Source organism: Canis lupus, chromosome 36 (genome assembly GCF_003254725.2).
Source record: "Canis lupus dingo isolate Sandy chromosome 36, ASM325472v2, whole genome shotgun sequence".
NCBI classification, from domain to species: Eukaryota; Metazoa; Chordata; class Mammalia; order Carnivora; family Canidae; genus Canis; species Canis lupus.
The window spans coordinates 22,627,115-22,652,438 of NC_064278.1; the positions used below are offsets into that span (position 1 = coordinate 22,627,115).

At 39.0% G+C, this 25,324-nt stretch overlaps 1 protein-coding gene and 1 long non-coding RNA gene across 3 annotated transcripts in view; both read right to left on the reverse strand.

The window, feature by feature from the left end:
• Positions 1-5,495: 5,495 nt before the first annotated feature.
• On the reverse strand, positions 5,496-17,705 carry LOC125754420 (uncharacterized). The gene is made up of 3 exons (XR_007408581.1): positions 17,670-17,705; positions 15,179-15,263; positions 5,496-14,471 (listed from the first exon to the last, which is right to left on the reverse strand). It is a non-coding gene; the product is annotated as an uncharacterized LOC125754420 (long non-coding RNA).
• Positions 17,706-19,114: 1,409 nt separating this feature from the next.
• CCDC141 (coiled-coil domain containing 141) overlaps positions 19,115-25,324 on the reverse strand; it is a 174,988-nt gene continuing 168,778 nt past the window's right edge. Inside the window, exon 23 of one of the 2 annotated variants that reach the window (XM_035696286.2) lies at positions 19,115-20,845. In XM_035696286.2, coding sequence (XP_035552179.1) covers positions 20,825-20,845 — 21 coding nt within the window. In that variant the 3' untranslated portion in view covers positions 19,115-20,824. The remainder of the gene's footprint in view (positions 20,846-25,324) is intronic. The other variant, XM_035696285.2, reaches the window with a different exon arrangement.

Below are 25,324 nucleotides of genomic sequence, written 5' to 3' on the forward strand. Positions count from 1 at the left end.
CATTTAAGAAAAAAACTGATAAAGGATAAGGCTAAATAATGAAGTAACATTTTGTGAAGTCCACATTAATTGGTGGATTTTATTTTCCAAAGCGCCAGTGTTTGATCCTGACCAAGGCCAGGCTAACTTGTATTTTTAGAACAGTGATGTCCAACCAGAGATGATTTTATGCTGGGGATATTTGGCAATAGCTGGAGGCATTTTTGATGGTCACATCTGAGGTGGGGCATGCTAACAGCGGCTGGTGGCTGGGGGCCAGCAATGCTGCTAAACATCCTGAGATGCACGGGACAGCCACCCTCAAGTGTTTATAGTGCCAGGATTGAGAAACTCTGCCTTGGAGGAATATACCAGGAAAACCACATTTTTCTTTCTCACTAACTTCAGTAAGTATATAGATACCCTATGGAAGGCTCTTCTCAAAACCCAAGCAAAATGGAATGCTCACATAGAACTTTCTGGTCAATGTGCACATCAGCTGGAAACATGCTATTACAGTAAAAAGCATAAGTGGAATATATTTATTGCATATGTTGAGTAAACATATCGGTAAGTATATTTCCCAAGTAAAGCACACCAGCGATACCCCCTTGCTCATCTGATACGTCATAGGACACTAAGACATGATTTACTGCGGTTGATAGTCTATCACAGGGTAGCTGTTTAGAAAGATGTAGTGACTTCCTTTTGAAACTATAGCTGCTGCTCTGCCCTCTGGCTCACTTTGAAAATTGGTGGTTCTGAAAGCTTAAGATACTATTTTTACGCTTTTTATTTGGCCAGGACTTGTGCAACTAGGTTCCTGCTTCTCATTTTCCTTGGCTTGGTCACACTGGTGGAGAATGAATGTGTGTGTGTGTAATGTGTTTAGGACAAGGGGAGGGGTTGTATTTTCCTCAGACAAGGCTCGGATAATTTCTTTCAGGATTAGCTTCACTCTGAAAACCAGGATTTATAATTTCACAAAATCAGATTTTCCTTTCAGGTATGTATTCTTAATTAAACATACAACAACCTCTTCCTTTAAACAGCTGAAGAAGAAGGAAGGTGATATTTGAATATGAGGGGCACTAAAAAATATCTAGGCCTAGTTCAATTTAGAAGAAAATTATGAAGTGCTCTATTTATAATTAGTCTAGACGCAATAAGAAGATATCATTTTAAAAAGTGACTTAGGGCACCTGGGTGGCTCGGTGGTTGAGCAACTGCCTTCGGCTCAGGTTGTAATCCCAGGGTCCTGGGATTGAGTTCCGCATCGGGCTCCCCACAGGGAGCCTGCTTCTCCCTCTGCTGTGTCTCTGCTTCTCTCTCTCTGAGTCTCTCATGAATAAATAAATAAAATCTTAAAAAGTGACTTAAACACAGTTGTCTCTTCCTGAAAATGAGAGCTGAAGTTGATCAAAGTGAAACTAAACAATATATCTTAGAGAAAACATGAATTTATACGAACCATGCAGAAGCAAGCATTAGAATATGTGAAAGCTTATTTCAAAGACATGACAATAGAAAAATAATTTGACTTCATTTCAATATAATGAAGATTAAAATTTTTAATTTGCCTGAGCCTGGTACTGAGCTTTTCTTTAGGGAACATATTTCTTTAGGGAAGAAAAGATAGGAACGGGCATGTTGATAACACTGTTTAGGGTGCTACAGTCCTGAGGTCATCCATGTATGAAGTGCTTCAAGATTCCACACGCTAAACATGTTGAAATGAATTTTTAGGTTCTATTGTGCCACTATGCATATTTATACACATTCTACACAAGAAGAATGTTCAAGATGTCATAGGATGTCACAATGTCATAGAATGACAAAATGTATGCCAACTTCCTCTTTTCTAATACAGAGATATTTTTTCATCAAGTACTATGTGTGATATTGTTGTTTTATCATTCAAACGAGTTATCATGCCTGCAGTAAAGGGCTTTGACACTGGGACTTTTGGAGGTTGAATAAGAGCCTGAAAGGTTTCAGTTTTTAGCTGACTCTATTCAGAGTCCTACAGCTCCGTATATTTTTTCTTCTCTGGTGAATAAAGAGAACATTTTATGACCGCCAAGGAGCGTACTATTCCCACCAAAGAAAGCTCTTATCTGCCTATTGCTTCCCAGGGAATTTTCTTTAAATTTTATCCTAAAATTTAGCTGGCCTCTTGATCACTTGGCTCCCAAAATACTGAGTCCTTGGTAGTATCATCTGCCGGTTCTAATGAGAAAATCAAGAATGTACTTGTGTGCTTAACACCCCTTAGAGATCAGTGAGTGCTGGAGGCACTTTCAGAGATGGTGTAATTTATACCATTATTCACAGGCAAGGAACACGAGGGTCAGAGCTTTTAGTTGCTTAAGTCCTCAGAGCCGTTCTGTAACAGAGCTAGGATTAGAATTTAGGTCTTCAGCTCTTTAAAAGAGTAACATTTAAGAGGAGTAATACGAAATAGCCTGTACCTTTAAAACAAGTGTTCATTTTTATATAAATGCAAGATGATTAAAATAGGCTGAAATGCATAATGTGTTTTATAAAATCAGTGTTCCACTATTTTAACAAGCATTATTTAAGGATTTCAATTAAATGTAAAAATGTACATGACAACCTCAACAAAAAAGCCTATGTTTATCCAATTTAAAAAAGATTCAGATGCCTGTAGGTTTCTCGGAGCAGCATTAATAGAGGGGCTGAGTTTCATTTACTTTATCTCCAAATGACAATTCTAGATTAGACATGTAAAGTCATATCTATCATTAAAAAAAAATGTAAGGGAACCTTGGTTCTAATTTATTTCTGATAATGTACACAGCCAATGTCAATGTCATATAATTTAAGTACCAATAATACTCATTTTAAATATGTGTCAATGTTGTTAAAATAGACATATGAATTTTATATTGCATATGGAGTCATTATGCTAATAACATGAATAACAAAGTTTCCTTGGTAATCTCTATTTACATGAATGGCAGTGGTAGATAGTAGCCTTCTAAAAATTAGATTATTTACTTATATTGCACAGTATTTAAGTGAGCACACTGTCACTCAAGTTTTTAGGTCATTTGAAATAGTATACCCTGGGAACTCAGGTTAAACTTTCCATAGAACATTTAATGTTGGCATGGGCTTGTTGGCTATTTATGCTCATTGGTGGGACATAGAAGTCTGAGTCTAACAGCAAGTAGTTTCTGATCCCCTCCCCCCACACACACACGCACAAGGAGTTCTAAATAAAGAGAATATTTTTTCTATTCTGAATAAACCTTTGGCATATTTTCAAACAGACAAGCACTAAGCCATTATAATATGCCTGACCTGCTATGGCCCTATCAGACTTGGTTGAGCAGCACTATGGGTTTGGAATATAGTTGTTTTTTTTTTTTTTATTCTTCTGGTACCTTCTGGTTTTGCAGAGTTCATGGTGGCATTGCCTAAATCCTACACGTCATCAAAATTTTCTGATTAAACATGTGATACATAATCTGAAGTCATTTTCAAACATGACTCAACCACTCTCAGAGCGGTATCACTCTTAACTTCTTTTACTATTTCTTCTATAGAAATCTGTCAATCTACCCCAGTGTTTCTATGGAAACCAATGTTGAATTCTTCATTTTGAATCTTACAAATTTGGAGCACAGATGTAACCAGTATGAGATTATTGCATTCAAGGTTTGAACTCTTTAAAACCCAAGGTATTTTCTAAAACAGTGTTTCTCGAACATTGATATGCATAAAAATGACTTGAGAATCTTGCTAAATTGCAGTTTCTGTTTCAGTAGGTGTGGACAGAATCTGAGGTTCTTCGTTTTCAATAAGCTCCCAGGTGATGCTGCTGCGGCTGGTTCTCTGTAGCAAGACTTTAAAAGACAGCAGATAAAATCAAGCAGTTGACTTACAGCAGCTTATGTTTTAGGATATGTAGTTCCATAGCAGTTGTGAACGATACTTTTCTCGTACTTTATATTAACTCTTTACTTAAAGAAAATAAGGTATAAAAGGGTTGGTGGCAGCCAAATGTAAATACACAATGAGAAATGTTCCTTTTTTCTATCAATCTGAAATTTTGCAGATTGGCTCACACATGCTAAATCTGAGAGGTTTTTATCACAGTGTCTGCATACTAACCTGGAGGAAACTTCCCTGAAGCTAGCCCAAGGATTCTCAGGGTCGGTCCTGGTGGAATGGTCATATGGAGACTCTGAGGAGGCCTGGGATGACTTCCTGCAGCAAGTCTTTGTTTTTGTTGTTGTTGTTGTTGTTTTGTTTGCTTGTTTTTGTTTGTTTTTGTTGTTTTTTTTGCAGGGAGTCTTTGTAAGACTTTCTGAGGACAACCATTATGGACAGAGATACAACTAGATGCATTCATATATGAGTTTTCTAGGTACATATGGATGTGCATGCATATGTGTATGTTTATTTCAAAAGAGAACAGAGAAAGAAGGAGGAGGATACTTTAAAAAAAAAAATAAAGAACCCAACACCCCAGAGAAGAACACTAACACACGATTGTAAATGGGTTTGCATTTCCCCTTCAGCACCACAATGGTTCCCATCCTTCATCCCATTTGTCATTACATAATATTGTTATAGTTACTGTTTGTCGTCTTGTCCTTACCATATCACCTGTATATTGTGTTAAATAATATGTCCTGTTTGTGTCTGACATGGAATTCCATTTCAGTGAATTTCATGAACCTGTAAAATATTTAATGTGACCATTGGAATAAATTATCTATGCAGCATAAATTAGTGACTTAATGCCTGGCAAAGCAAACTTGCTATTATTACATCTCTCCTAAACATTTTCTCCTTAAAATCAATGACATGGCAAGAAAGTATAGGAGAAATGAATTCAATAGCTAGTGCTTTTCCATAGAGAAAGGTTATGTTCATTGATGGGGCATATAATTCTGGGTGTAACTGCAAGTGGTTTCTGATTTTTTTGCCCAAAGGACTTTTAAATAAAGAGCATATCTTTTTCCCATTCAGAATAAACCTCTGGCATATTTTCAAACAGATAAGCACTTTATAATATGCCTGGCCTGCTGTGGCCCTGAGAGACTTAGTAGGGCAACATTCTCAGTTTGGAACATAGAAGTTCACTACCTTTCAGGTACCCCTTTTGCAGAGTTCTTGGTGGCGTTGTCTAAATCCCACACATCATCAAAACTGTGTAATTAAACATGTGATGCCTAAATCCGAATTCATTTTCAAACAGGACTCTATCACTCTCAGAGTATTTGCTTGTGAGAAATCAGTAAATTTGACTTAGAAAACTGTCTTCACTTGCTTTGATTACTGTCATGTTATAAAGCAGATCACTATTCTACAATGGGATGTTAAATAGGAATACATTCCCTATCAAATATTAAACACCATGATGATTTTTCCTCTTGAATTGAGCAATTGCATTAATTAAAAACATTTGTGAGACAATATTTATACAAGGATAAACATCCCTTATCTGCAAGAGGCTGAATGAAATAATCAGATTAAATGTATTACTTCTACAGAAATTTAATGTTGCATTATATTTTAAGGAGCTCCCAGTAGAGCAAAGAAACAGGTAAGCAAATTCTATTGTTTCTAAGTACTTACTAGACATAATACACATTTCATTATCCACATGCATAAACCATTAGCAGTAAAAAAGAAATGAACACACAAAACATTGGTTCTTGAAATAATCACATATGCTTTAAGAACTTTAAGAAATAAGCTAGAGAAATCCACCTTTAAAGACCATATTCAGTACTTCACATGGAAAATTCAAATACAGTAGCCAATGGACTAAAAAAAAACCCAACAGCAGCTTCTTGAGCATGATTTATGATAGTACATTTAAATAAAAGTCACCTGTAAGTTCTATTTAGAAATAACTCTTTTAGGACTGCTACCTATGAGGAATGTAAGTGGATTTATATTTGAAGTTGATAGATGTATATACAGATCTGAATAGTATTTTCCTGTTTTGATCCACTATCTGGGAATGCTGTTTGAAATACACAAGTTTTTAATTATACATTTATAAAACTGGATTTGGGCTGAGTATTTTATCTTATAGGATGCATATAAATACTTGTCTGTATTATTCCATGCTAAAAAAAGAAAAGTCTGTTTCTTCATTAACTCTTGGTCATCAGTTGGTCATAGTACTGGTTCCATCAACATGAAGTGTTTTTTTTTTTTTTTTTAAGCTCATTACATCATGCATCACCTGGGCACTTTATATATTACCTAATTCATACAGATAAGAACTCATACTAACAAGTAGGTGTACATACACACACACACACACACACACACCCCACTTGTGTGGTGAAAACACTTGAAACGGTTTTTATTAATTCACAATGACATGTGACATGCTGTGCTATATAACTGTGTTTGAGACAATCAGTGATAATTTCTCACATCAAAAGAAACCATATAGATATTCCTAATTCTAAGGTTCCCTGTGAGATATGTTCCCTGTGACGGATGGGCTAGATAGGTTAGATGTCAGAGCACAGAATGGGACTCATATGCCAAGAAAACTAGGCCCTGTAGCTCAGACTGTGGTCCTGACTTGCACATGTACACTTTCCATGATACATTTTTAATTGTAATAGTAAATTAATATTTGTTCAAATATATAATGTGTTGCCATAGGTTTGAACAACAACTACAATGAGTTCTCTGCTTGAATATCCATTTCTAAGTTGTGGATGGGATCTTAACAGTACTTCATTGTTTATATAGTTATCTTTACAAAGCTTTTGATAAAATACAATTTCAGTACTTGGCTTTGTGGAACATCAGCTGGTTTTCTTTTAAGTGATAAAGTATAATACCATTCTGTTTTATATGACCAAAAGTCACCTTCAAGAACATGGAAATAAAGAAAGCACTTACAGTTAACATTTAGAAAATACAAAAGGATTAGTTTCATTGAAGTTTCCGATTAATGTAGGTGCCAAAGTAGTCATTTGTATTCTATCCCTCAATTAATTAGTAGACCAAGATATGATTTTATAGAACTGATTACTTTTAAAGGTATAACACAATGTCTGACATATTTTAGCTCTGGGTTCCATCAAAAAGTCTTAAAAATATACTAGCAGTATGAGCTCACCCTTGCTGATAGGAAAGTACTAATCCATGAAAGATACCTTCACTCTTGCAGTGTAGCGGAGTACCAGCTAATAAATCGTCCACTCTGGGATTTGATGTCAGAGGCTAAAAGGGTTCTTTTTCTTCTAATATTAAAATTGCTGTTGTTGAAGAAAGCTAAGCTCTACAATGGTATAATTACAATGTCTTTCTAATTTTTCTCCTTTGGTTTGTTGATAATGACAACAGCCAGCAAATGATCAAATTTTATTTATGTTCCACATCAAGTATCCCCTTGCTCTGGTGAGCATCATCTTCTTCAAATAATTTATCTCTTTTGAAATCCCCAAAATATCATAGAAAGCTGCAGGAAAAATCAAGTGTGAAATATTGCAAGTAGATGACAAATATCCATGATGTAACAAATTTATGGAAAAGGGACAAATTTATGTTGCCTGCCCTTATCCCTACCTCTGAAAATGCTTGATTCACTGTGATTCATTTGTTGCTAACTCCCTGCCTTTTTCCCAGATGTAGTTGTTGCAGACCTGCTTCTGATAAACTTGCGATGCTCACTAATTGGTTCCAAGAGTTTTTGGTAGATTCATTGGGATTTTTCTACATAGAAAATGATGCTGTCTGCAAATAAAGATAGTTTTATTTCTTCTTTTCCAAACTGCGAAACTTTTATTTTCTTTTCCTGTCTTATTCACTAGCTAGGACTTTCAGTACAATGTTGAGTAAGAGTTGTGAGAAGACCTTCTTACATTCTTCCCAATCTTAGGGGCAAAATGTCCAGTCTCTTGCCATTAAGTATGATGTTAATTACAGGATTTTTGTAGATGATCTTTATCAAGTTGAGGAAATTTCTTCTCTTGCTAATTTTGAGAGTTTTTTTAAGTCATTATGAACACGTGCTGAATTTTGTCGAATGTTATTCCTGAATCAGTTGACATAGCATGTGATTTCTCTTGCCTGTAGATGTGGTGGATTGCACTGATTGATTTTTGAATATTGGACCAGCCTTGCATACCTGGGACAAATCCCACTGGTGCATATAATTTGACTTCTGCATTGTCGTACTTGACTTGTTTGTACTGTGTGGGGAATGTTCATGACTATATTCATGAGAGATATTGACTATAGTTTTCCTTTCTTTTAATATCTTTACCTGGTTTTAGTAGAAGAGCAATACTGATCTCATGGAATGAGTTTTAAGTATTCTACTTCTATTTCTTGAAGAGATTGTGGTGAATTGGTATTATTCCTTCCATAAATATTTGGTAGGTTTACCAGTGAAACCATCTGCACATAGAACTTTCTTTTTTGGAAGTTTACTAATTATTGATTCAATAGCTTAAATAGATATTGGGTGATTCAGGCTATTTCTGCTTCTGTGAGCTTTGGTAGTTTATATTTTTCAAGGAATTGATACATCTCATCTCACTTATCAAATTTGTGGGCTTGGAGTTTCTTATAGCATTCCCTCATTAGGCTTTTAATATTTAACAGTCGTCAGTATTGAGGTATTTTTGTATATTCCAAAATATTTAAAAATTTCTCTTCAGTTTTATTTTTGACCCATGTGCTATTTAGAAGTGTACTGTTTAGTTTCCAAATATTTGTGAATATTTTCTAGCTATCTTTCTGATGTTTAATCCTGTTCTGATCTGAGAACATGCTTTGTATGGTTACTATTCTTTTAAATTTAAGTAAGGTGTGTCCTATGGGCAAGAATATGGTCTATCTTGGTGAATGCTCCCTGTGAGCTTAAGAAGAATGTGTATGTAAATTGGATCTAATTGATTGATAGTGCTCTTTAGGGTCATATATATCCTAATATTTAGGTGTTAGTAGTACCATCTATTGAACTCTCTTCTTTACACTGTGTCATACCGCACCTTCATCCTTTGGTTCACATTTCTAACCATGGCTTCCTTTGGCTAACTTCCATGGCTAACTTTGTCTTTCCTTTTTTTTTTTTTTTTTTTTACCAAAGAAAGACTTAACTGGACTTTTCTAGAACATGGTCCTTGTGTTGGTTTCCTGATGCTACTATGACGAAGAACCATACACTGGGTTGCTTAAAACAACAGAAATTTATTCTTTCTCAGTTCTGAGGGTTAGAAGCCCAAAATCAAGGCATCAGCAGAAACATGAACTCTCTGAAGTCTCTGGGGGAAGAATAGTTTAGTGTCTCTTCTTGTTCCTTATGTTATAATATCTGGTGTTGCATAGCTTGCAGAAGCTGACAATGCCAACAATCTCTGTTTCTTTTATCACATGGCCTTTTCCTGTGTGTCTCCTTTGCCTCCATGTCTGTTATGGTCTTCTTATAAGAACACAAGTCACTGGGTTTAGGGCCACCCTGACGCTATTCAGTCCAGTCCAGTCCTCTACTTGGGTAACAAAAAATGTCATGCAGACACATTTTATTGCGGGCTCTCACTCCCTCCCAGAGGCTCCCCACATGCATTCATTTCCTGAATCTATGGGAAATTCACAGTGAGAGGGAGGATGAAACCCACAGCTGACACATCACCCTGATGTTTGGCTATTTTCCCCTTCCTGTCCTACATTCTGCAACACTTAGTGGAACATAGCATACAACTCTTCCAGATTAGTGCATATCCCATTTCCTCACAAGAATTTATTTTTTTTCTTATTTAATCTGATAACTGAGATCAGGATATGATGAGAAATTCTATTACTCCTTTGAGAGTAATAGAAATGATAAATATTCATTTCAAGAGGCATCTTCTGGAGCTACATTAACTGTAATCAAAGGTAGGCCTCTGGGAGTTGATGTGGCAATGGCTGCAAGAGAAGACACTTTGGAGCAGATGGGCATTTATTTTAGCCTTTCCGATCCTGCCAGGTAACTGGTTTCCTACTTTTGTCTCCATTTCCAGTGGCCCTGTTTGCCAATAGCTTGTTTGCATGTGGGTTTGAATTATACTTATTGCAAAGAAAGGCTCTCTGGCGTCATGAGAATAATATGGGTTGGAGACTATTCACCATGAATAAATTATGTTTCTTTTTATTTCATCCTTTGAATTTTTATCTTCAAAAGATTTCATTATATTATTTTTAATGCTAACAGGAGATAAAAATACCATTTTGTAGTTGTTTGGATCAATAAGGTTCTTGGAAAAGAACAGTTGTTGAATGTCAAAGGGAAAAGTTTATTTCATTAGCTAGGTCTGGAGCAGTTATTTCACAAGTATTGATATTTAAGTGGGTCCTAAATGGGAAAAGCCATAGCAGGGAGCCATCTGAATACAGATTGAAAACGTCAAAATATGTAACTATTATTGCTCTGGTTTAAAGAAAACTCAGGTTGGATAAATGTTTTCCAGCTATTTCTGTGGTTAAAATATATTTCTATTTCAGCCAGTCTTTATTGTGCTAATTAGAAATATATGCACACCAACATTCTTGTCTATACAACTCTTTGTATTCCTTTGTCCTTTTGGGAAAATGGGGTGTTAATTTTATGATATAAAAAGGAGAATCCAAAGAATTGGATTTGCCAGGTCCTGGCTTATACAAATGAAACTGCCATTAAACAGCAGAAATTGCTATGTGGCCAAACACTCAAACTCCAGGATCAAGAATTTGTTCATCTGGAGGAATGTCATGCATCCAACCTTCACCACTGCTTCTTGGGTTGATGATGCTCTATAAACTCTCACCAACATAAGGAGCAGTGATGTGGGGATTCATGGGTAAAAGCCAAATTAGCAGCTTTGTGCTTTCCATTTTAAGGCTGAATTCATACACAGCTGATAACATTCAAATCTCATCTCATGTAATGAGAGTAGAGAAAATGAATTGTTGTTGCTTTAAGCAGGACACTGTTTCATTTAGTGAATGCAAATCTTTTGGCTCTTTGATACAGTTCAAGATTCTGCTAATGGAAAACAGTCTGTCATGCTTTGGCATATGCATTGACATGCACAATATCAGAGCATACTAGGAGGATATAGTTTATCTTGTTTCAAATAACTTATTTCATGGACACACTTAAAATAATGTACGTACAACAGGAATGTCAAAAGCTTCAGATGGCGATTTCTAGTAGGGAACTGTCATAAATAAAAACAAAACAAGTGGAACAAGATGCAATATTTTTTCCTTTGTTCATTTGGAAATCAAAATCTAAATTCTTGGATTTGGCTTTTTTAATATTTACACATATGAATGAAATGCTCCTTGCAAATAAGCTCTGTACACAACCAGATAACTGAGATTATTGATTACTATAATAAAATACTGATAATTTGTGTAGTGTTCTGAAGACGTACATACATTCTGGCTTGGCATTTTGGACATAGTCGTTGTAGTATGCCTACAATGACTTCATGACTAGAAACTGATTCTGATTGGCCAACATCCATAATAAGAAGGAATAATCAGGTAACAAATACATCTTTTCTTTTTTAACATTCTCCCACCCCCTCTCTCCAGAAAAAGAAAGAAAAAAACAAGCTAGATTTATCTTTGCTTACCTCTAACAACAATTCAAAAAATATTTTTGGGTATGACTATGTCTTAGGTGCTGGGAGTATAATGATGAACAGGGCTGTCACAGAGCTGGCCGACAAATATCTCACATTCTAGCCAGAGGAGACAGATGTTCAAACATGCAATTTCAATTCTATGTATCAAGGGACATGACATGGGCAGCTCAGGTGTTGACAACACACATGGCAGGAACATCTACACTGGACTTGATGGATCAGAAGGCTTCCTGGGAGAAGGTGTGTCTCAAACAGACCAAGGAGGATATGCAGGAGTTAAGCCACATAAAGATAGGTTAGACTATAGTAAGGGAGTTCTAGGAAGAAAGGACTGGAGAGAAGAAAGAACATGAGAAGTTAAAAACCTGAAGTAAAATTTCACTTTCTGGGGGGATCAGAAGGGATGGAACAGAGATTGGGAAGGGGAGGCCAGGTACTAAAGGGCTTTGTGTATCACTTGAAGAAATTTAAACCTGAGTCAAGTGGTTAGAAGGTTCTTGCAATAATCTGCTTTAAGGCTGCATCTTGATTATAAGTGATGGTTAGCATTACTGAATGAAATAACCAATCATTTACTGCTTCTTTTTCCGAAGGTTTTAGATATTTTAGAATACAGAGAGATTTGAATGGAAGGGTTCCTGCAGTAAATTTCTCTTGGAATTGAGCGTGAAAAAAATTTTTACTGCCAAATATTTATATACTTTTTATAAAATATTCAGAACTGGAAAGCTCAATGATTTTGCCTTTAAGGAAGCTTAAAACACATTTTGTGTTGTGTTTCTTCAAGGTGTCAAGTACATGTTCCTTCTAATCTTCTGTCATTCACATTTTCTTGTTGAGAATTTTTTAAATATTATTAACTGTCCAGAATTTTCTGTAGAAGAAATGGGCATAAACTATATATAAAGACATCATTTGAATTTCCTAGGTTTTTATTTTTAATAAATAATTTTAGTTCATACTTTTTTAAGGAGAATTCTTTGGTCAAGGCAGAAATCCTAGTAAAAGGAAAATCACACTTAAGTCTTTGGGATAAAAATACAACTAGAAGAATAACTGAATAGCTAATTACTCTTCACTACTGTGTAAATCACTAGATAGTCAACTGATAATCCAAAAGAATTGGTAGCTAGATAGGTAGGTAGGTATGAAAATGGATGGAGAGATAACCAGATAGATAGATGGATGGATGTTTGGATGGACAGATAGACTGATATATAGATAGACAGCTGAACTGTATCTTAAATATCAGCACAATGCTTTTTCCCAATATTTGAGCTCCAGGTGTGTGTACATACATGTGTGTATATACATATATTTGACATATATGTCAAATACATATTATATTTGGTATATGCATCAAATATATCAGGGGTTTATACCTTATTTAGTCATATGCCATGGATGGATAGAGATAACTATCCATCTATTTAGATGGATAGATCCCAAAGGATTAGCCTTTAACTGGCAACATGTAAAGCAAACAAGCAACCCCCATGCCCTAACAACCTGAAGCCACAAATTCAACGAAGTTGACAAAGTGGGAAGGGAAGTCTTACTAAATTAACAAAAAAGAGAGAGTGGGAAAAGAACTTGATACCTCGTTTTGCCTGCCTGCCCTCTTTGGACATGAATAGATTTTACTATTTAGTTTCTACATGGAAATAGCAATTAGGCAAATATGTTAAATATGTGAAAATGGACAAAAAGGATAGGAAACTTAAGAGACTATGAGTTTCCTAGGACATCATGTACATAAACTTTAAATAGGTTTCTGTCAAAATTGGAAGGAAATTAAGAGATTTAATTGTTTAATTAAAATGGTACACAGAAAAAATACGTTAACTTTACTCAAACACACATTTCATATATTCAGATAACATTCAGTAACTTTTTAATATTAACTTGAATATATTACTTAAATATTTTTATATTCTAGACAGTCTCGCAGCAACATAATGAATTTCTTCCCTTCATCAAAAATCTATAATAAATTATGCTTTCAACTAAAGATTTTGCCCTACCATGACAAGGCTATGTTTAAAACTTAAAAACAAATGCTTCTCTCATTTATGTTTATTTTTTAAAGGAACCAAAAAAAGTCTGCTTTTCTAAATAATATATTTCAGAAATGCATAGAACATTCTTCAATATTACAGTGATAATTATAAGAAAAGGATAGAATTCACCTTATTTTGTCTTATTACACTCTTTCCCCCTTAGATAATACTAAGTGCATCCTTCTAGTTTCAATTTCAAGTCTTTGAAAAAGACGTAGTGTTAAGAAATTAGAAAGGAATTTAAACCCCAATTCATAAAACATCATCTTCCCACCTGAGAAAGGTTGGAAATCACAGACTAATAAATACCACTCCTTTAATATTCTAAAGAAACAGCATCTGAACAAGAATAGTGGGCAGAAAGCAGTGTAACGATAAATCGCATCAAACGATGTAATCCCTCTCAGCCTTCATAGGATGCTTTCCATTTTCCAAATCTTTATAAGACATGAAAACTCTCAATTGCCCGAGAGGTAGATGATGAACCCATTTTTCCAAATGGGAAACTGAGGCATTGAGTTGTCTTTACCACACGCTGTAAAAAATGGTCAGCAGCAGAATCAAGATAAGATGCAGGACGAAGGTTGCTCAAAACGTGACAGTGGCACAGCAGGAATTATGTTGGTCCATCTACAGCTTGTGCTCTGTTTTGCTCTATGACGTGCACCGCTGCTAGAACTTTGAAACTCCATCTGAAGTTGACAGCACATCTATTCTCCATTGTGAAACCCCGTGAGACCAGCATGAGGAATGATCATCTACAGTGGCCTCCTCAGACTTAGGAGGGTTGGGTAGGTTGAAACTACATAGAATGTATTTCAACAAATGAGATCAAGACATGAAACACAAAGAAAGGGCAGCTTATGCAATAAGGTAAATGGCAGCTTCACTTCAATATTTCTACTGTTATTCTACAAAGAGATGTTTATGAGTACAATTAAAAACACATTATCAAGCAATTGGATTTGAAATTTAACTCACATCTCTCCACCGATGTGAGCCTTGATGTACATGCTCTTACATGTGGAGGGACTAAATATAGTGTGATTTTGCTGGGCTTTATATTGAACACATCTCTTTCTAGAATACAAAAATGTATGCGTATCCTCTACTAATAATTTACCAGGCTCCTCAAGTATACTGAAACGCTAAAGAAAATGTGATTATTTCACTGAGCAGCGTACTAGCCAAACAAACAAAATGGCCAGAGTTGGGGTAGACTTGGAAGAGAGATGCAGGAAGATGTGGGAGATGCAGGAAAATAAACAACTCCGGTGTCATTCTTTAGGCTCGTGAGAATGATGTCTGGGGGTGCCAACCCCGCAGTCACTGTGTGAGTACCCAGTACATTAGGGACACACTGATATAGATGACACACAGTGTTATCCAGTTTATTCTTGTGATTGGCGGCCTGTGGTTACCTGTCACGTGGAGGATGACATTGGAAGAGAGAATGCCACTAGAGTTTTGGGCCCGAGCCACATAGAGGCCTGCGTCTGCCTCACATACCTTTGGAATGAACACCGAATGTCTTGTCTCCTTGTGTAAAACCTGTAAGTGCCCATCTGCAGACAATTTCTGGCCCTTCTTGTACCTGAAGCAGAGAGTCAGTTTTGAAAGTCAGGATCACTGTATATTCACATCATTTCCAAGTTCTAAAAACCATTGCAAACAAGCCCATTACCACTGCGATATTCTCTTTCTAGTGTTAGCAGGAACTTTACAGCTACCACAGATTCCAATGGGGCTGTTCAATCTTCAAGCAGAGGTTGGAGACTTGTGGCCAGAGAAATGCTTGATTGGGTCAGACTGTATTTTCAAAAAAATTGAATTTTTTTTGACAACATTTAACAGTTGGAATATTGCATGTGAAAATTCAGATATCCTACTCCTAAAAAAAATCCCAGAACAGGGTGCCTGCCTGGGTCAGTTGGTTAAGTGTTGGTCTCCTGATTTTGGCTCAGTTCATGATCTCAGGGTCATGAGATTGAGCCCGATGTGGGACTCTGCACAGGGCCTGGAGCCTGCTCAGGATTCTCTGTTTCCCTCTGTATTCCCTCACCCCTCTCTCTCCCTCTCTAAACAAACAAACAAACAAACAAAACACACACACACACACACACACAAACCCAGATCACCTGGTCACAGAGGGCCACCATTTGCTTATGGCAACAATTACCTACAGTGTGAAATGGCACCCCTCTGTTTGGCTTGTGTCATTCTTTCAGCCACTATGGAACAGCAGCTGTGACTTCTGGGAGTCCATATTGGAGTTAGGCTCATCCATCCCATCATATTCACCCCACAAGATCCATGTGAGAATTCCAATACGTTGTTTTAGAGGAAGCTACTTACACATTTCCTAGTGAAATGAGTTCATTTAATTTTTATGAATTAATTTCATTAGAAGAAAAATGACTTCTAATTACAAAAGGCATTTATGTAATTGGATTATTACTGTTGACATGTTTCTAAAAGTTTCCTATGAACATGAGTACTTAGCTGCCTCTTTTTAGAAAGCAAATAATTTATTTTGTATATTCTCGATTCTTGTTTATTTATACCCGTGTTCCTTCACCTAAGGAGTGGTAACAAACCTGAATAATTTTCTATTCCCATTGCCTATGTGATAATTTTGCATTTTCATGGGAGTCCAAAGAATGTAGGATTCTAAGAGCTTGCTAGGTGATAATTGAGCAAAATCATCGTAAATCCAAAAGCAAGATATTTTTTCACAATATGGTGATGATTCTTCAACAATAAATACTAGCCAAGTTATTTGTTGTGTGGACAAAACCAAGAAATACTGCAGACAACGTTTTTCTTTGGGGTGAACTGGTATTTAATAATGAGTAAAATATTTTCTAAATTCATAAATATGAAATTTCTGATCTATAAAAAACCATGCAATTGTAAAAACAATATAATAAAACAAAAGCACAAATGGCTGCACGGTAGCACAAATGCAGAATCTTTTAATAATAATATAATTTTAATAATATTAAATAATAATCTGAGAGACCCGAGTTTTCTCATAGATTCTTTAGTTAACCAACTCACACTTCAAGTATCATCAGTGGGCACACGCAGGAGTTGAAACTCTTAATTTAGTGTCTACTGAAATATTGTGATAAATAAATGCTATTTTACTTAGTTTAGGAGTATGAATTCAGTCTCATATATTTATAACTTTGTTCTCAGATAAATCTACTTACAGGTGAAAAATATCTAAATGTTTAGAAAAAACCCATGTAATCGAGAAAGCGAGAACTACTTTTAAAACAGTGATTCATAACCTGTATTCTTCAGTTTACTTTCTATTAAAACAAATATGCTAAAAAATAATGATGTCTCCAGAGGGAAATCCTATTGTTCACGGCTCAGTTATTACACCACCTTTCAAAAATGGGTTTATTACCTGTCACTGGGAGCAACTGTGAAAGAAATATTTTTATTCCCTCTCTCACACTGAAGGCATTTATAGAAAGAAATCTTAGTGAAACAAACACAAATATTACAAAAATGATGGGTGACTCTGTTGGGAAGAGGGAAAAGATGAAATAGGCAAAAAGAAATGGGGGGGGAACCCGATTCTTTTGCGTTTTAATTGAATATGGGAGGTTAGACTAAGAAAATGTTATGCTTATGTGGAAATAAGCAATAGGAAAGAATTTCAACCCACAATCTTCAGAAATGTGGAATGTTAAACTAATACCAGAAAGAAAAAAGAGGAAAAGGAGCCGCACAAGAGCACAGCTAAGCTACAGTGCTTTCGGAGTTGGTTAAGTCATGATTTTACGGGTTCCTTTCGTTGCTGGCGGGTGTTAGGCCTGAGCGCCTGCAGGGGGGCCGGGGGCTGGGGTGAGTCCTGAGGGCTGCAGTGCTGCACAACGTTAATCAGCTGCCCCCCCCCCCCCGCCCCCAAGCTTTAAGTCAGCGCACCCAGAATGGTTGCTCGGTGGTTCAATGCGTGTATGACTTGTCATTATAGGCTACCCACCAGGTCAGTGTAGGCTCGGGAAATCCTGTAACTTCCACTTCCAAAGTCACTGGAGAACCTTCCGTGACAGTTACATTAGACAGGAGCCTGGAGAAACCGGGTGCCTGGCGCGCACGGCCGGCCCCAGCGCCGCCGGCTGCTGCGCCCTCCGCCTCCTCCCGCGGGGCCGCCGCCCGGGCCCCGAGCAGCCCGCCTCGGGGCGGGGGTGGGGTACCGGGGCCCTGCACGTGGTCCCGCGGCCCCCGCCAGCTCCCCCGGGCCGCCGCCGCGTGCACCGCGCCCCCTCGGCCCGAGGCGGCCCCGTGTGCCGGGCGTCCCGGGGGCCCCACCGCGAGCTCCGCTCGGGCCCGCGGGGACGCCGTCTGCACCGGGCCCCGAAGGCTTCCTCCCGCGGCCTCGGGAGCGGGGGCAGAGGCGGCGGGCGGCGGCCTGCGGCGGCTCCCGCGGAGGCCCGGGCCCGGGCGGGCGCGCTCCTCCTCCTCCGCGGCGGCGGCGGCGGGGCCCGGGGGCGGGGGGCGGCCCGGCGGCGGGGACGGGGGCGGGGCCGGGGGCCTGGGGCGCCGAGCGCGCGGGGCCTCCGCCGCCCACGCACCTGCTGCCCGCGCCTGCAAAACAGAAAAGCCAAGGCTTCGGGTGAGTCACGGAGGTGCGCGCCTAGGGCTCTCTAACTCCACCGGCGCCCGGGCCCGCGGGGGGTCAGGGCTGCGGCGGCGCACCTGGGCGCACCTGGGAGCACCTGTCCACGCGCCTGGACGCACCTGGGCGCACCTGTCCGCGCGCCTGGACGCACCTGGGAGCACCTGTCCGCGCGCCTGGGCACACCTGGGCGCACCTGTCCGCGCGCCTGGACGCACCTGGGAGCACCTGTCCGCGCGCCTGGACGCACCTGGGCGCACCTGTCCGCGCGCCTGGGCGCACCTGGGAGCACCTGTCCGCGCGCCTGGACGCACCTGGGAGCACCTGTCCGCGCGCCTGGACGCACCTGGGGGCACCTGGGAGCACCTATCCGCGCGCCTGGGCGCCCCCGCCCGACCCCGGCTGGCAGGCCTCGCGGGGGCCGGGAGACACAGGCCTGCTCTCCGCCCGCAAGGCCCCCGGGTCCCCCAAGCCGTGAGCTGAGGACTCTCCCTCCACCAGCAATTTCTGCTCTGTTTTGTCTACACTGCGTGTGAGCACACAGTTCCGGACTCTCAGGGCTCCCGTGTGAGGTCATTCCCTACGACCCTGCCGAGAATAACCCCTCTGTCTTCCTTAGGAAAGCCATTCGTTACCATCACCATCACCATCATCATCATCATTATTATCATTATCATTATTATTTTTATTACTGTGGTTAAACGTACACATGAGATTTGCCGTTGCAGCGCACGGAGCGCACCTACACTGGCGCAGCCGCCCCCCCCCCCCCCCCCGGGTCGTCCCAGCGCGTGGCCGTCCTTCCAGCCCGGGCCTGTACCCCTTCAACACCGAGGTCCCGCTCCCCACTCCCGCCAGCAAGTCCTACAGCCCGTCTTTAGCAATCTGACAACTCCAGTTACCTCATAAGGGGAAAGCTATTTATTTATTTACTTACTTACTTACTTACTTATTTGGAAAGCCATTTTTATTTTTATTTTTACTTATTTTTTGGGAAAGCCATTTTTATTTTTATTTATTTATTTTTTATTTTTTGGGAAAGCCATTTTTATTTATTTTTTTATTTATTGGGAAAGCCATTTTTAATGACTGGTTTTATTTTCTTAAAGCCCCTTATTTTTATTCTTCCGCTGAAAACCACCAGTGGAGCGAGCACCTGTGTTGTACCAGGTTCCATGCTGGGATTGGTGAGCTGGGATGAGTAAGAGTAAAGACACAGCCTCTGTCCTCGCAGACAGAACAGCCTGCGTGGGAGGCAGACATGGATGGCACAATCCCACAGTATGGTCTTTCACAAGAGAACCCAAGATACAAAAGGGGGAGTGCCTGCCAGGATCCCTCCATGCCATGGAGGGCGCCCCTCAGGCTAGGAGCCCAGAACAGCAGGACCTCACCTCCTGCTGCTGACGCCCACCTAGTATTTCTCCCCACTAACCCCTCTATCTCCCCAGTAACCTAGTATTTCTCCCCACTAACCCGTCTATCTCCCCACTACCCTAGTATTTCTCCCCCCTGACCCACATCCATCTCTGGCTTAAGAAGAAGCTCAAATATCCTATTGGGCATAGACTCCAAACTGAGTTCAAGCTGAAAGGGAACTCATCTAGCTCAACCTGTTGTTTTAGCTTTTTTTTTTTTTTTTTGCCTTTCCTCAGTTTGGGGGTACATTTTTGCTTAGCAATTACCAGGTTTTGTCCCATTGCTACTGCTTGCACATAAGAACATTATGTCCTGCCTTGACTTTGAGTTCTTCATTTTAGCTCATAGTCCTACCCCTGACAAATACTTTATAATTTTTGAGAAATAAATGCGTTTTCAGGTGGAAGATGAGAAGCAAAAACAAAACGATGCTCCTTCCACTACCCCAGAGACACACACTATCCTTAGCCTTATAGCTTTAGAGAAAGTGGCTTCCTCCAGCCATTTAGTAGAAGTTTAAACTCTGGGTTTAAAAGCCAAAAGTTTTTAAAGGTTCTTGCCATTTAAAAAAAAAATTACTAAATAAACACATATCCAGTAGGAAATGCCCCTTCCTTCTGGTTTTCTTCCGGTTTAGCTCTGCCTTTATTTTCCTTCTCACAGGGACTTAGGTCCAACTTCCTGTTCAGTCTAGGAATCTCCTTGATGACAATCTGGTAGCTTCTGTTTGAATACTCTTTGGGAAAGAGCTTTCTTTGCAAAGAATTTTATGCTTTACTTGTGTTAAGAATCTCTTCCTGTATTTAGCAAGGATATGCCTTCACTGAGTATCCAACAGTGGATCTGAACTGGCCTCCTGGGGCGACATAGATGACTAACTATTCTCCTATTTCCACAGCCCTTTGACTTTTTGGAGAATTGGTGCCACAACCTCTCAGTCTCTTTCTTTGTACCAAAACCTCCAGGTCTTCTTCGGCCTTGGTTGTAGAACTTTTATCATCCTGGTCAACTTTACAGAAGTCCCACTCCTACTGGGCTATCAGCTCCTTCACAGCAGGGACATTTGTTGATTTGAGGATCTTCCATGGCCAGGCAACTTCTTAGTGACTTCTTTGGGTAACCTGTGTCTCTCCAGAGAAGAAGAATGTTGAAGAATTGTCTGAAAATTTGCAACAAGCTTAGGAGAGAAACCTGAATAAAAATCCAGTCTAGTCTTCTCACTCCCCCCTCCCTCTTGGGGAGGAGATGACTTTGCCAACTGCAGGTTTAGACTGAGCATGTTCAGCTCTGACTTTTTGAGGCCTCTCTTGTGCATCTGCCTTTCACCAAATGTGTGTATTCACACTAGCTCTAAAGTTTGAAAAGCCCTGAACAGAAAGCCTGTGGCTGTTTAGCTGTGTACCCAAGTGTCTGGGTAGGCAAAGCTATCTAAATCAGCGATTAAGTTTTAGGAGACCCCCTAGAAAAGTCCAAGCCATTTCTCTGAGCCAGCTTTGACTAGTTACTGATTCCTGACTCCTCTCTTTCAGATGGTGCTGAACTCACAAGGGAATCCAAGAATATTATGTTTTTGTATTTACTGCCTACAATTCCTAATGTAGAAAAATACTGTCCACAGAAAAGAACACTACCAGATAATTTCTACTGACAATAAGAGAGACGGAGTATTATCAAATCTTTTTCTAGAAACATTTCAACTTATTTATGTTCCCCCTAAATGTTTATTTACAAGATTTATTTACTTTCAGATGGGAACTAATCAGTGGACCAACATCTCCTTGATCTATGTGATATATTTTTAGTGATTATATTCATTCTTTTTTGTTTTTGTTTTTATAAGAACTAGGTGTGGTGGGCAGCCTGGGTGGCTCAGTGGTTTGGCACCTGCCTTTGGCCCAGAGTGTGATCCTGGAGTCCCGGGATCGAGTCCCATGTCAGACTCCCTGCATGGGGCCTGCTTCTCCCTCCGCCTCTCTCTCTCTCTCTCTCTCAAGAATAAAGAAATAAAATATTAAAAAAAAAAAAAGAACTAGGTGTGGCTATTGACTCATACTGAGTTTTTAATCAGCTAAAATTCTCTACCTCTTCTAGTAATGCCATTGACAAAAATGTTGAACACAGCAGAGTTCAGGTCAAAGTCAGATGTCTCCCCAAGGCAAAGCAAACTGTCTTCCAGGTTGACACAGTAGAACAATCTAACATTCCTGGAATACTTATAACCCAACCAAACTTATTCAGTTCATTTCTTTCCACCTACTTTAAGAGAGAGAGATCATGAATGGGTTTATCAAATGACTTTTTGAAATCACAATACATTTTGCCTATGGCACTAACCTAGGATTATCCATTAAATAATCATCTCACCAAATAAAATAAGGTGAATTTAATGCAATTTATCCTGAGTCAATCCATGTTGGCTCTTGGTACTTCTGCCTTTATTTCCAAAAGCAAATAAATAAGCTTTAAGTTTTTTAAGTCATTATGGAATTCTACAAAACTTCCTTTTTAATTAATTAATTAATTTTTAAAATTCAAGTATAATTAGCCTACAGCATTATATTAGTAATGTGCTGTATGTACGAGATGGTAGCTACACTTGTGGTGAGCAGAGCATAACATATAAAGTTGTTGAACCACAATGTTGTACACCTGAAACTAAAGTAACATTGTGTGCCAACTTTACTTCAACTTAAAAAAATAATAAATTACAAGGCAAATGATAGAAAAGGATTTACGATAGATATTTTTGATGCTGCCAACTGTAAGTAAGCATTAACACTACGTGCCAGCCATTATTTTTTTCTTTTTTGCAGTTATGTACTTTATGCAGGCAGGGGGATCCAGACAATTCTCTCTGTGGGGTGAGAGAGTATTTATTAACCCGTGGGTCTTACATTCTACTCCAATTGACCCCCATATCAGTCTGGTTCTAAGACTGTAGGGAGAGTTAACTAATTGATTCTTAAATTTTTAAATTGTCTCCTGTATGCTATAGTACCTCCAAACTGAACTCTTAGATCATGTATATTGAGGGTAACTTTGAAACATAAATTTGTTTTATATTATCTGTTCTTCTTGGGGTGCAAAAAATTATCACCATGAAGTGGGGGAATGATGCCTTCATTGCCTGTGTGTCCCTGGCTCTGAGTCATACAGGAATGGATTGTTATATCTCCTTGCCAAAATGAAAGATTCTATGTAAGTATGTAGTTTAAATGAGCTCAGTTCAGAGAAGGCTCCCAAGCTCCCCGCTTTTGCGGGCAGTATCTTTAACGTATGAGAATTAACTAGTACACCTGAGTCTTAAACTGGCAACATCATTTCCCAGCTATGATTTCCTTTGTGGCCCGGGAAAGCTCCTAAATTACAGATTTACTTCATAGAATTAAAAATCCCTATTAATATTTTTTAAAAAAGCACTTCCATGCTATTGCTTTATTAATCATCGTGTAAACAGATGAAGGGAAAGAGGGAAAAGGGTCAGCATGGGAATCTGCAGTATCATTACAAAGCAGCTCATTTATATGCAGCACTTCCTTGGAGCTCCCTGTAGGTCTTGTGGAAAAAGTGAACACGTCTGAAATTTAGGAGAATGGGGCTGCCCATCCCGTTCTGACTGTACTTTCTGGGATTTGTGGAGGGCAAAATATTTGATCTCTTAGTCTCAATTTCCTCAACTGTAAAATAAGATTTGATTAGATGATTGCTAAATTCCTCCTAGCACTTGAATTCTATGACGCTAAATGTGGGCATTGCAAGCCTGCATCCTCTATTGAATAAAGTTCTGTGATTTCATGGGAATCTCTTTATGGTCTTGGTGCCCATTTAACCTTAGGAGTTTTCAGATATTACTGTGGATATTACAGCCCTCGCCTTGGAGGTAAAATATCATCACTAATCTGTGAGCAGTGCAATGGGCACTGCATTTACTAGCAGTGCAATAGGCGCTGCCTAATTCCACGTGCTGCATTTTTGGGTTTGAAAAATAAGAAGCACTTTATTATCTCCAAGAGAAAATTCTGTGATGAATGTATTCGTGTAGTAGTCTGGTGGAATTGTTCTCTTTTTAAAAAGTTTTTGTTTAAATTCCAGTTAGTTAACACACAGTGTAATATTAGTTTCAGGTAGAAAAATCTAGTGAGATGCAACACTTCCATACAATCCCTGGTGCTCTCACAAGTTCATGGTGAACCCCCATCACCTACTTCACCCATCCCCCCACTCACCTCCCCTCTGGTAACCAGCAGTTTGTTCTCTATGGTTAAGAGTCTATCTCTTGGTTTGCCTCTCTCTCTTTTTTCTCCCTATGTTGGTTTATTGTGTTTCTTAAGTTCCACATATGAGTGAATTCATATGATATTTGTCTTTCTCTGACTTAGTTCACCTAGCATAACACTCTCTAGCTCCATCCATGTCCTTGCAAGTGGCAAGATTTCATTCTTTTTTATGGCTGAATAATATTCCATAATGAAACACACACACACACACACACACACACACACACAGCAATCTATCTTTCTACCTCACAACTTCTTTCTCCATTCATCAGTTGATGGACACTTGAGCTGTTTCCATAACATAGGGGCATAGTGGTAGTTCTATTTTTAACTTTTTGAGGAGCTTGCATTCTGTTTTCCAGAGTGGCTGCACCAGTTTGCATTCCCACCAATAGTGCAAGGGGGTTTCCCTTTCTCTGCATCCTTGCCAACGCCTGTTGTTTCCTGTGTTGTTAATTTTAGCCATTCTGACTTGTGTGAGGTGATATCTGATTCTAGTTTTGCTGTATATTTCTCTGGTGATGAGTGATGTTGAGCATCTTTTCATGGTTCTATGAGCCATTTGTATGTCTTCTTTGGAAAAATGTCTATTCATGTCTCCTGCCCATTTTTTAACTATATCATTTGGTTTTTGGGTGTTGAGTTTGATAAATTCTTTGTCGATTTTGGATACTAACCCTTTATCAGATATGTCATTTGCAATTTTCTTCTCCCATTTGGTAGGGTGCCTTTTAGTTTTGCTGATTGTTTCCTTTGCTGTGCAGAAGCTTTTTACTTTGATGTACTCCCAATAGTTCACTTTTGCTTTTTTTTTTTTTTCCCCTCGCCTCGGGTGACATATCTAGAAAAGATGCTATGGCCGACGTCAAAGAGATTACTGGCTGTGTTCTCCCTAGGATTTTTTTTTTCTCCCTAGGATTTTAATGGCTTTTTGTCTCATATTTAGATCTTTCATCCATTTTGAATTTATTTTTGTGTATGATGCAAAAAGTGGCCCAGTTTCACTCTTTTGCATGTTGCTGTTCAGTTTTCCCAGCACCATTTGTTGAAGAGACTATTTTTCCATTAGATATTCTTGCCTGCTTTGTTGAAAATTGACCATGTAGGTATGGGATCATCTCTGGGTTTTCTATTCTGTTCTATTGATCTATGTGTCTATTTTTGTGCCAGTACCATATTGCTTTAATCACTTCAGTTTTGCAGTGTAACTTGAAGTTTGGAATTGTGATGTCTCCAGCTTTGCTTTTCTTTTTCAAGGTTGCTTTGGCTATTTGGGTCTTTTGTGTTTCTATGCAAATTTTAGGATGTTTTGTTCTAGTTCTA